The 12,851-nt window shown below is 41.0% G+C and overlaps 1 protein-coding gene across 2 annotated transcripts in view; it reads right to left on the bottom strand.

Annotated features, from left to right (window-relative positions):
* The window catches only part of CDC42BPB (CDC42 binding protein kinase beta), a 97,261-nt gene that overhangs the window by 52,281 nt on the left and 32,129 nt on the right, over window positions 1–12,851 (bottom strand). For both annotated transcript variants that reach the window (XM_075426605.1, XM_075426604.1), the window contains exon 3: window positions 1,956–2,039. In XM_075426605.1, the coding sequence (XP_075282720.1) occupies window positions 1,956–2,039 (84 nt within the window). The remainder of the gene's footprint in view (window positions 1–1,955; window positions 2,040–12,851) is intronic.

The following is a 12,851-nucleotide window of genomic DNA, read 5'->3' on the forward strand; positions in this document are numbered from 1 at the left end:
CTGACTATGTATTTTGCTGTCAGAACAAGGAATACAAATGGTCCACCTTATCAACACAAACGGCATGCTGATTTTTGCTTGCAATCCATTTACGGATGTCAGTTGATATTCACTAATCTTTCCCGTATTTTAGTGGCTTCCGACCACATGAATTTTTTCTCACAGATAGTACACAAATAAACAGTATTCAGATAACTTTTTGCTATATTTAATAAGTGACACAAAACAAACATAAACCAGTATAACAACATGCTTCTTAGACCACTCATATAGTGGATAATAAAACACCCGAAGTCTGCTTTTCAGAAGAGGCTGCTGTATTCTTGTAGGCTTCATTTTAAAAACTAAGAAGTTTTACCACATGTGGGAGATTTTAAACACCCAGACGTTTTACAAACTTCATATGCAGGTTATATAGTCTTGCTTATCCAGGAAAGCAAAACCTAGCGAGCAAATCAAACGGGAAAAGACAAAGGTGGACAGCAGAGAAGACAGTTCCTTTACTGTCCTCTGTAGATTCGGAAATTCAGCGGAAAGAAAGCTTAGCTGGACTGTTACTTGTCCTAATTGTGTTTTGGGAAAACTACTGCTTATTATACCTCTTTCCTGCTGGACAACCTTCTTCTACCTCTTGCCTGCCTGAGAGGGTAAGAGGAGTTAGCTGCATAATTTGAAGACAATTTGTAAACGGCTGTCTTCTCAGTACATATCTACACGTAAAAGTTTCAGCTATTTAGGTAGGCCATTTAATTAAGTTGCTTTAAAAATGACTGAAATAAGCCAGCACAGCTGTATTTCCATTAGAGTTTGGGAGACCCCTACAAGCATTTGTGTTTAAAACAATTCTATACTGACCAATGAATTAACCCAGCTGAGACCTGTGTAGAACGTGCACCAAATTTCCCCATACAGCGGAAACCTTCATGCAGAACTACTGATGCGGCACAGCCAAGAGCATGAACTCCCCTGACAGCTCAAGGAACAGCCGAGCGGCTGTGGCGGCTGCTGCTTGTGCAGAAGAGCATGGACCAATGGACAGAGCATGACTAAACCAGGCAAAGGCAGTGGTGAAGAGGGGCTTCACAAGGGGAGGAGATTTATTCACAGGAAAAGAGCTGGCACTGACTCACTGGAAGGAAGGGAGGGACAGTGAAGGGTAGGCTGAGGGGAGGAGGTGTTGGGAAGTGTCAGCAGGCTCAGCCCTCAGCAAGCCTTTGCCCCTTAACAGAACTGCTGCAAGTATCGATGCACTGCCTGTGTTCTCCCCTCAAATCTATAGCTCATTTACCTTCTGATTTATGTAATATTACATTTGTCATAAGGTTTTCCTCTATCATGCAAAAGTAGGTATCCTACTAATATGCACCTTCCCATGGCATATTCTTAGCAGTGAAGTACCCATTCACATATTTTGTTGTGACAACGTACATCTTTCATCAAAAATAGCCTTCTTAAACAGATTTACCTTCTCAACATGTTTTCTTTTTCAATCTGAACCTATGATTCCAAAATATTTAATTATGGTTTCACCAGTCATGTAAATCCTGTTACAAACTGTAGGATGCAAAGCTCCTTAAAGTATGCTTTCTGAATACAAGAGAAAAAAGACCTTTTCATAATGCTTTTCTATACAGCTGTGAATGTCATAGTAGCACCAACCTCAGCTTTCACGCAGTCTTTAACACGCCTTTATTGTAAACAAAAATCTGGCCAATAAATTCAGGGTAAGAACTAGGGCAGACTGTCTGGTAAACGAACACACAGTAATGCTGAGAACAACAGATGCCTGGAAGGGACTGTCAGACTTGATTGCATTAAAACAGCTTAAGAAAAAAAGAAAAAAGAATGAAGCTGCTATGCTCAAGAAATAATTCTTCCTAATCTGGAAGAGCTTCAATGTAATTTTCCTAATGCCATTAAAAAAATTCTCTGCATTAAAGAACCGTATTACTTACCTCTGCCCTTTTAAGCATTTCCCATTTATTTAGAATTTTCATTGCATAAATGCGCTCTGTACACTTCATTTTAACAACTGCAACCTGAAATAATAAGATATCTTTATTTAACAAGAGCACGATCAGAGAAATAAAATACTTAAACAGCTTAATAATCACATGAAAGCACGGTCAGAGAAATACAATTTTCAAATAGCTTAATGTTCACAAATTAACAAAGTGAGTTACTAAGGAGCCATCAGTGATCAACTCTCACCATTGATAAACTACACTGTGAGTCTTTGCTCCTTCTATATTCCTCCTACATTACTCCTATGTGCTTGATGCACAGCACACCATGTGTGGTCAAGTGCTCACGCTCAAGTACACGGGGGATAAGGGAAGAGCACGAAGCTTTTCATATGAAGGTGCACAGTGAAGCTGCATTGTTTGCCAAGAACAAGCGAGGCTTGCAGGCCATGCCTTCAGCCAAAGAGGCAAAATTTAACAGGGCAGCCTGAGCAAGCAAGAAAGGCCGCTGTCAATAGAAATATACATTTGACTGATTTGTTTTCACATTTCAGGTTTCAGAAACTTGAAAGATATTTGCAAATTAACATGCCTTTGTGTACTGTATGCAGATATTTAAAAAGAAACAGAAACAGTATTCATTTACTTATTCACCATTTTGCTTGAAGCATTTTACTATGCATCCTGTGTATTAGACTTGCTTAGACTGGTCTAGTGTGAACAGTAGCTGCGCACATAGTTGTACAGTGGAAGAAAAACCAGAAGAATACAGAAACTTCAAAGCTGAGGAATGCAAAGACTTTATTTTGGCCAAGATTTGTATTATCAAAGACTAAAACTAATTCTTCTTGTAGTAAAACCATCCTTTCCACAAAATTCTTTCAGCTGGCAAAAGAAAAGCAGGCATCACGACTAAGACAGCAACATTTTCACAGGACTATACATGGACTGCTTGAGTATTTCTGCTGCTTCTCAGCTCATCCCGATTTCAGCAGTAGAAAACCAACCAGCTTTCATTGCTTCCAACAGAGCTCTGAATAGCAATGGGCACAGTAACAGGAATCACATTAGCTTGCCTCTTCTGTTGCTTAAAAACCCTTATCTATAAGGCGGATTCAGGAGCTACAGCAGCTCTACAGAGATGCTGAGTATAAAACAAGGTTGGAGTAGTGTGTCAAGCAGATACTCGAAGTCAGAAGTCCTGAGGAGGGAAGAGGAAAACATAAAACCTCCCTGCACCTTACCAGTGAAGGAGCTCCAGGGCCAACTGCTCGTCCACAGGAATGGGATACGCACACTGAGACAGACACCTCCCTGCAGATGCATCCCTGCGCCTTCCTGCGCGAAGCTCCTCTCCCCCGGTCACACCTAGCCCGTACCTGCACACAAAGCCCCGTCACGGAAACACAGCTTAAGAAAAGGGCAAGCAGGTACCCATCACAGGAAAGGCACGGGAACCTGGCTCTGAATGCAGCTGGGAAAGACACATCTCTAAGGAGAAGCTGCTGTAAGCGACGTAGAATGTCCACAGCTACATTGCACGCCGGTGCCTCCTGGCCTGCAAACACCTCCGCAGACACTGCTCATGCCGTGGGCGAAGGAGGAAGGAGTACGACAAGAAAGTCTCAACCAAACGCACGCGGTTCCTTGGCACGCACAAAACCGTTCAGCCCTGACCTTCAGTAACAGCCTCGAACGTTCAGCCTTGCTCCTGGCCTCATCGCGGCACGGCAGTGCACAGCCACTGTAACCACCTCTCTCCACGCACCGAATGGAATCATTACCCCGACACAGCTGAAGGCACACCGGAAGTCAAACCAAACACTATAAGCTTTGAGCAACTGCAAGATGCTGCCATTACCCGCTATACGGGTATATATATTTATATATATATATAACCTGATGACTCGGGAAACGCCCCCGTCCCCGCTGAAGGGACAGGCCCAACGGAGCGCAGCCACCTGCCGCAGACGAACACAGGCTCCGGGGCAGAAGCCATTTGCCAGCGTAGCTCCGCGAGCCCTGAAGCGGCAACGTTCAAGTTTCACTGCACCACAACGCTGGAGCTGCTTGGCCGTTTAAGTCCAAAGGTAGCGCAGGAATGGGAACCCACATGCGCGTCCCGCGCGCTTCCTCTAAGGGCATCACTGTCTGAAAGCACTGCAGGACGACAGAAGGTGGAAGCGTGCTCAGCGGCTGCGGAGTGATGCGAGCCTGGCATTGCCGAGGACGTGCACAGCTGAGGAGCTGTGCAAACGTTAGGATAAAGCACTAAATGAGGACAGGCCTGGAAAAAGAAAAAAGGGAAGCCAAATCTGCAGGACCTATTTAGCAACTCCCCAGTTGCTATCTATATTACTGCTATTTGTTTTCAACTGAAAGGACTGCTTTAAAAAGCCCAATTGAAACTTTCTGGAGGAAGATAATTGTCTTCTGTGGAAGAAAAAGTAGAATTAATAAAAGGAAAGTTGACTTCTATTTTCAGATTAAGTGGTTATCAAGTTATGGCACCAGTCAACACACTGCTGCTTCAGTTGTAAGGGTAACAGCAGGATAGTTCTTGTGCCAGCAGAAAAATTCACGCAACCATACAGCAAAACAGGCAATCCTCCAAGATTTTTATCTTTGAAAAGAAACTTGAAAGGTGCAGAAAATGCCTCACAGAAGTAACAGAATTTTGGCCTGACTAGGCCAATCCATTCAAATCATTAGGATTTTTTTTTTAAGAAAACAAACAGAAAGGCAAACCCTAAACCTCATTGATGCCTGAACTGAAACAGGTAAGCACAAACTAAATAATGCCTTGATAAACTCAGTACTATTATAAGCAAGAATATTGTTGTAATATTGCATGAAAATCCTACACGCTTTGTTCCATAACCTCAGCATTGCTTTGGCTGCTTCTGAGATACTATGGTATAATTATTTTTTCTTACTTTTGTATGAATTCCTCTTTCTCTGGCATACCTCAAATTCGATTACAATAACCACACTGGCCACTTTGCGATATCAAACAGAAACCTCTTACATGGCAATTGTGCTAACCATGCAAGACGTCCGGTTTTTTCATATTGATGGGTCCTATATCACATACCAATCCCCCACATCTACTAGCATAAGAAAAAAAAAATACTCCTTTGGTGTTCAGAGGTATTCCAAAGGACACAGATTTGCACACTGTTGCAAATGGCTACTTTAAGAACAAAAGCATTGTTTCTATCTTCAAAGTTCAAACGTCTACTGGTTGAACAACTGCCCACGCTATGCACAGACTGTAAAAGGCAAGGATTTAATTTTGGTGCTCACTCTTCATTTCCAAGGCTATTACAACTTGCACTGTAATAGAAGTTAAAAAAAAAAAAAGAACGTTAAGAATAATGAAATTTAAAAAAAGGCACAAGCAGGGGTATCAAATAGCTTCTGAAGAATGAGATTTAATAACCTAAAATATTCCAGGCCTGGACGAGATAACAGCTATGACAGGCGTACAAAACCACAAACGTCACCGTGAAGATGAACAAAGAACAATCTTTTGCTGTTTCTCATAACAAAGAAATTGAAAAGCATCAAATAAAATAGAAGGTAGCCAGATTAAGGGAGTATTACTGTCACACAACAGTTATGAAACTCAGCCACAGGCTGCTGTGGACACCTAAGTATTCGGAAGGTATTTCAGTACATCCTTAATACCTGAGCAACACACACAGCACAAGTCTCAGTGACTACTGACCACTGACTTACAGGTGTGGTTAGGGAACACTGAACCCTCAGCTGCTGGAAGCTGCAAGGATCCAGCTCTGCTCAGTCCTTGGATTCTTTTCCTACACCTCTCTACCTGGCCAAAGGGATGGGACGTGGGCTAACCAACCCACGCATCTTTGACCCAGAACAACTATCTTTGATACTTGTGCCAAATTAAGAAACTTCAAACTTATCCAACTCACATCTCATTATGCTAGGCTGGAACAGAGAGTGAGGGGTTCCAAATACTCAACAACCACAGAGTGGATTGGTAAGAGAGACTTAGGTGATTCTATTTTACCAAGTCTTTAAACACTGACAAGGAAAAATTCCAGATGGAGGGGTTCCCCCGCCACTGCAGTCCCCTTCCAGGGCAGCCCGTATGGGTCTAAGCTGCCACCAGCTGGTTTGATTACCATCACTGTGATTTGTCATGCTCAAGATCCACAGCAACAGGGAGCTAATAAGCATCAAGTAAGGACCTCAGAAAGCCTAATGAATCCTAGTGCCTAAACTTCAACCAACATTAGACATTATTTATGTCAAAAAAAAGTATGAGCACTGGGGCTAAAGCATAAGTGAGAGCCAGCTGTGGTAACCACACGTCACAACACCCTATTAGAGTTGTATTACTTCTGCATCTATTTTCTTCCTGTACTTTTTGCCTCAAAGCTCTGTTTCACTCCTAGTGCAATATAATGAAAAAAACCCCAATATAGCTAAAATAACATTCTTAGACTTTGGCAAGAGCTAGGATTTTGCTTCTTGAATTGTTTCACAGAAGTATTGTGCTGCATTTTGACCTTCAAAACCCACCTGATATTGACATTTAGGGCGGCAATGTGCAAAGCCATCCTAGGCCAAGTTCCACCTTTCCTGGTGCCCTGATGAACCCTACAGGGTGGGAATCTGAGCCAAATCAGCCTCTATAAACACGACAGAACCTCCCACCACTGCACTCTGCCCTTTGAGTGACATGCTCAGCACCACTAGGCAACATCAAGTTATGAATTTTCTTTTATGTAAATGATACGTATGGCATAAGACAGTGCAGAAATCATTTAAATGTAAGACTGGATTGCCAGAAAACAATTAAAATTGTTAAATAAAAGAAAAGACTTATTGGAAACCACGCTGGCATTAATTTCAAAGCAAAGATAAAAAAGCTAACCAGGACACTATTCATGCTCATGGCATGTTAAACTTTCAGGTAAAACTTATCCTCAAGGACTGGACTTTCAGGAATAAGGTGAAACTCCAATGCCAAAAGTTCTTAGCTGAAAAGAAGAGGAACGGACATACAGATTATAATCCTCATGCAATCAGCTCATAACAGCAGGTAGTTAAGAAAAAGACAAACAGAACCCTGGAATTCACAGGCAGATACACAACACCAGGGAGGGGTAAACATTACTGCCTTTTAGAAATAGAAACTCACTGTAAACTCCCCACACAGCCACACCTCAGAGAAATAAACTTTATCTGGAGCAGGTGTGAAGGAGGACTATTGAGATGATCAAGGAACTAAAGAGCCTCTCACACTACTGTGGGAACAGAAAAAGCTTTATTCAAAAACAAAAAAAAAGGTAAAAAGGTAAAAGAGTGGGTACCTACAAATCAAAGTGGAAGGAAGGACATTAGTAACAAGGATGATAAAAGATCTGCTTAGACCAATTGACAATAAAATTACATGGACAAAATAGTGTAAAATTACCATGAATTAACCTCTGGCAGGAACTTGGAACAGCTTTAGACATTTGAGCAGAGGTTTTAGACAAGCCTTTCAACCAGGAGAAGACACAAAATGTCATTTCAGTTGTAAACAATTTATCCGTAATGTCCTACTACCAGATTAATAATTGAATATTACAGTCATTTCCCTCAGTTAAAGCTTGTATATGCCACTTTTACTCTACTATTTCTGTCTTATGCTATTGATATCTTGAACACTAGCCTCTGAAAAAACACTGCAGGAACTGCTTTATTCTCCCAATACTCTTGGGTATGAAAAGTCTTTGATATATAACTCATTAGTTAACAGTTTTAATACTCCATCTTTGAGAAAAACTGGTCTGCACTGCTCTACCTTTTTTTTTGATGTCTATTTGAAATGGACAACCACAGTGTCTTTTGGTAGGGTTCATATACCATGGCACAACTTTCCAATGCAAAATCACTGTTTTGAACACACGGTATGGATCTCCACGTTGCTCAAATAAGAAATCACCTACAAGTGCCAGCAGGAAAGGTTCTGCAAAAGACGGCTAAAGGTCCCGAGTAACACCAAAGCTGTTCCTCCGCACGCGGGGGGATCGCAGAGCCAACCAGGTGGGCTGGCAGTGGCACTGCCATGAACCGAGCCCCCCCAGCTCCCTGCAACCCGCCTGTCCCCATAGTGACTTGGGGCTGGGGAGGACCGAGATAGCAACCGGCTCTTTCAAAGCATTCCTAAAAAAGAAGCAGCTTCTTTCTCCGGCCATTTCCACTGCAGAAAATCGCTTGCTCTGACACTTTTTTTGTGAAGAGCAGACTGTGGAAAAGCAAAGCTAATTCAATATTTCTTCTGCATCATACTCTGAACGCTTTGACTCTTTGAACAGCTGGATGAAAAGTGTCATACATTGTGTGCAATACTTAGGAATTCAGTTAATCTGCAGTGTAGGAAGGCACAGTCCCTGCTGGGTACCTGAAACCAATCACCAAAGCTTCTGAATCGGTGAGACAGCCTTAATTGCAGTCTCTAGGCTCACTGTGCCCCAGGTTAATTTCTAGAAGTACATAAAAACGTTAAAGTCGGTACCCTACAGCTGCGATGACAAGGTGGAGAAGGCACAAAGAGCTCACCGTCACATCGCCAAGCACAACTGGCCGCAGGAAGCCTGGGTTTTCCATATGCCCTTTGAGTTTCACTGCACCCTTAGCCAGTACATCTCTCATTAGGAACTGCATAGTTTATCAGAAACTTGCGGTACGCAGGGGATCAATCTTGTGCTCTCAACCATTATTTATTTTCTTCTGGAAACAGATTTTTACATCTGTTGATTCCAGCTAAGACTCTGACTAAGCACCCTGAGTCAAGGTGACATGTCCTATTACTAAACACTACACAGATCAAGTCTGTACACAACAGCATTTATATGAAAAGATATTTCTAATCCATCCAGAGCAGTAATGCTTAGGTGGGGCACATTAAGACTTTTAGTTATTTTTGTGCTAAGCAAGACCAAGCAGTTCCACCCTTCCGCTGCAACCACAGTAAGCGTTGCTCATTCAAGAAATCCTTGCTAACAAACAAGGGAAGGAAAACAATTGTTTCAGTCCCATGCTGCCAAATTTCCAGGAGGTGTCAGCCATATTATACAATCCAAGTTCTCAAACAAGGTACATCTTGACACTGTTCTTCCTTCAACAACTGCTCTTCATTGAACTGCACTAATCTACAGCAGTGCGCATAAATGGTCCTTTACAGAAAATGAGGAAAAGTGATCTCAAGGACTTACAAGTACATTACTAAGAGGTCATATGAAGCTTGCGAAGGAGCAAGTGCAAGTATTTAGAGCCAGACAGTCCCCATACACAGGGCCCTCCTCCTACCCCTCTCACCATGCTGTAGCACTAGTACTCCCAGTTCCCTTGGCACGCAGAGGCAAACGCCAAGCACACAGAAGGCACAGCTTAGGTCAGCGTAAGTTTCTCAGGTAAGCATAATCCCACCCAGCGCAGGTTCTCAGGACATTATTTCATTTCAAATAATGGTCCACAGCGTTTCTAGATAGAAGGAGTAGTCAGGCACATGAAAACTTCAAGCCACAGTTGGGTTTGAGTTTTTTGTTCTGGTGTGGTTTGTCAAAGGTCTGAAAGCTGGAGGAGTTTTCCATTCTGTACTTATATTCTTTATATCTTCTAAAGAATATCTATTTTCACTAGTTAACAAAGAAAAGTCACTCTACACACCATACTTCTTCTTGTCTACAGACTTCTACATTAATTTTATTAATAGAAACCAGAATAAAGATTATAGAAAACCACTTCTGTCCTGATTTTATTTTGGGAGGCTTTTTAATTATTACTACTTTTATTCCTCATGGAGGTTGCCCCTCTGCACATGGGCTATGTGCCTGTACAAGCTGCAAAAAAGAAAGACTGAAACTAACAGTGGGGCACTCATGAAAATGTTCCACCCAGCTGGCTATACAAGCAGGTGAATACACCCTAGGAGACAGGGAAGAGCAACGACTAGTTTATCCTTCTTACAGGTAGCATTTCTAATTATATGCTATTCTGGCTGTCATGCACTCAAAGAGCATTTCAAACTCTTCTTCATAACTCTAAAACTTCTGAAAAAATTAAATTATGTTCTCAAGCCAGTGACTCCAGGAGTCAGAGCCTTAAATGTTACTGTAAAGGATATTCAGACATTCAGTTTACCCTGCATGCAAAGAAGCTGGCTTAGTTTATGAGAAAAGGAGAACCGCAGGTTTCGGCAAGTGACTAGACAAGAAATCTCTAGGTTCTGAGCTAGGCTATTTCTATCCTAGCATAATAATGAGAACTTGAAGAAAAATTTTTTCTCTTGCTTGCTCAAATGTCCTGTGCTATATAACAACTTTCACCCACATGGTTTTGGATTATCATTTGGGTTTTCTTATTATATTGAACCAGGTTGAGTTCTGCTGGCTTGAAAAGGAGAAAGAAAGAAAAAGGCACCAACATGCCTATATACTGCTGACTGTATCAGTCCGCCTTAAATTAAGATTCTGATTTTGCAGATGTGTTCACAGGGACAAGCTCATATGAGGCCTCAATCCTGTCTCCGGTCAAAGACCATGCTTCCTTGGCTTACATGTTGTCTGGCAAAAATTGAGCACTTATTCTGACTAGTAACTAACATTGTGTCGTTATTTCGTTTAAGCTATCTTTCTTCAAAGCTACTGATTTATGCAAGAGTTCTTTGGTAAGACTGAAGCCCCTGGCACTCTTCAAAACGTCCAAAGTAGCTAAACTGAGAAGAATGGAAGGTAGTTTTCATCCTTTTTGAAGTCTGGCTTGTTTAGCTGTTCACTGTTTAATTTAAACTACTTAATTCTAATAGGAATAGGTTTAGTTTAATTCTGATAAACTTATGCATTCTAAAAAATATTTTATTGGAATTTTAAAAATTTATTTCTAGCAGGTATTTGTGGGTTTTTTTTCAAACAAGAACTAATGAATAATCTTACAACCACTACAATCCCATCAATTAATTTCTAACATAGTTCCCATCTACCTACTAATGTACTATGGAGAAATTACAGCTTCCCCATTCAGTTTTCTGAAGTGCTGCATTATACAAGTCAGATGCCAGAAGTCCCTCTCAAGAAACAAGATTTTATTTTCTTATTATGGAATTTCAACCTTTATATATAATCACTTTTTTATAATGCCTATAATATTGGGCAGTTATAGCACTGTAGGACACACAAGGGTCAAAGGATTCATTCATAAGCAAAAAGCATGACATATCCTCTGAACTTAAAATCAATGATTCCTGGATAACTTAAACTGATCAAAAAGTTTCAAGCCACTACAACTATAAACTAAAACTTTTCTAAGTAAAAGATGAACAAAACAATGTGATATTGACAGATGACTAACACCACTGACTTTGTGAGCATTCACAGCTCTAATGGAAGGATGAAATTAAGATATTTTCTCATTTCACTTCTGTGAAATTTCACTTCCATTGAGGGGGATGGGACGTACGTATTGCTTTAGTTAAGTTTCATGCTTTTCCAAGTGAAAGAACATGAAAGACATTGTTGATTCAGGCACTCCAAACACTATTCATACAAGTTTCCACCCAGAATCTGTATCTTTCATACACCTTAAGACTCTTGATCCAAAGCTAAGAAAGGACATTCTCAACCCCCTAGCAAATATAAACTGAAGTCTCTTGAAGTTCATATAAATACTTTATCTGCTGTCACACTGAGATTTCCAGTTGGTCAATTCCTTAAGTGGAGAAGAGCATCTTTTTGAAAAAGAACAGAGCAAGTCCTATGAAAAACAGCCGTTACTTAAAGTTACACTGTGCGCAGGCATTCCCAATGCTTACTTCATCTGCAAGTTGCTACAAATGGTTCCCTTGACCCAAAACCATTTTTGATAGCTATAGCATTCACAAGTCTAGGTTCTGAAAAGATCCAGAAACCACTTCTAATCCCACCAAAAGACAAACTGCCAAAACACTAATCTAAAATTCTTTAGATACCAGTGGTCACAGCCACTATAGCAAGCAATTTGGCACGGCACGACCAGAACAGCAGATTAAAGTAGCCTGTGCTGAGCCTTCCCATCTATACCGTAGGCAGTTCAGGAATTCTGTTTCTGACTGTATCTAGTCTGGTCTCCTGGATCAAAGACACTCTGAAGCTGTTAGGAGAATCAAACTCACTGACTGATTCTTATGTACTCTTTGGGGCCAGAAGCACATTTGGTGCACACCTGGAACAGAGGTTCTGGTTTAGCTTCCTCCAAAAAGAAATCCAGCTCACGCACAGCAGAATCATTTTGCAGTAAAGTGGGAGCACTCTCTTCAAAACTGTGATACTGCTTTGAACCAAAACCCCTAATGGAGAGGTAGACAGTTACCTACTACTGTCTTGATTCCCTAGGCCTTTTGTACCAAATGCAGTATTATATACTACTCAAACCTCTCTGCTCAGATCTCTTTTCTGGACTTAATTTGTAGCTTTCAGCCCTTCCTCAGACTTATGAAATTTTTTCCCATTTCTGTTTTTTCGTGCCAAACTCTTTGCAGTAACTTTGCTCTCTAAAAGCCATCTTCAAATAATACATGCCAGCTAAAAGCAAACACTCAAGTGAACCAACCGATTCCCAAGTAGCATTTCCACTACCCTAAGGTAACACTTCCTTTTCTATAACAAATGTTGCAACTCATCAAGGTCAACATCCACTAGAAAGTGAACTTTTGTCTTACAGGTCAAGATGCTAATATTTATCTGGACATCTTACTTAAAATGCTTAAGTTCCTTCAGCAGCTATGCTCACGATGACTACACATGAACTACATGTTAACACAACACATCATTAGATGATGGTACAGATGAAGAGATGCTCTTGAAACTCTAATTTCCATCTTAGGTG

Source organism: Opisthocomus hoazin, chromosome 7 (assembly GCF_030867145.1).
Source record: "Opisthocomus hoazin isolate bOpiHoa1 chromosome 7, bOpiHoa1.hap1, whole genome shotgun sequence".
In the NCBI taxonomy this organism is placed as follows: domain Eukaryota; kingdom Metazoa; phylum Chordata; class Aves; order Opisthocomiformes; family Opisthocomidae; genus Opisthocomus; species Opisthocomus hoazin.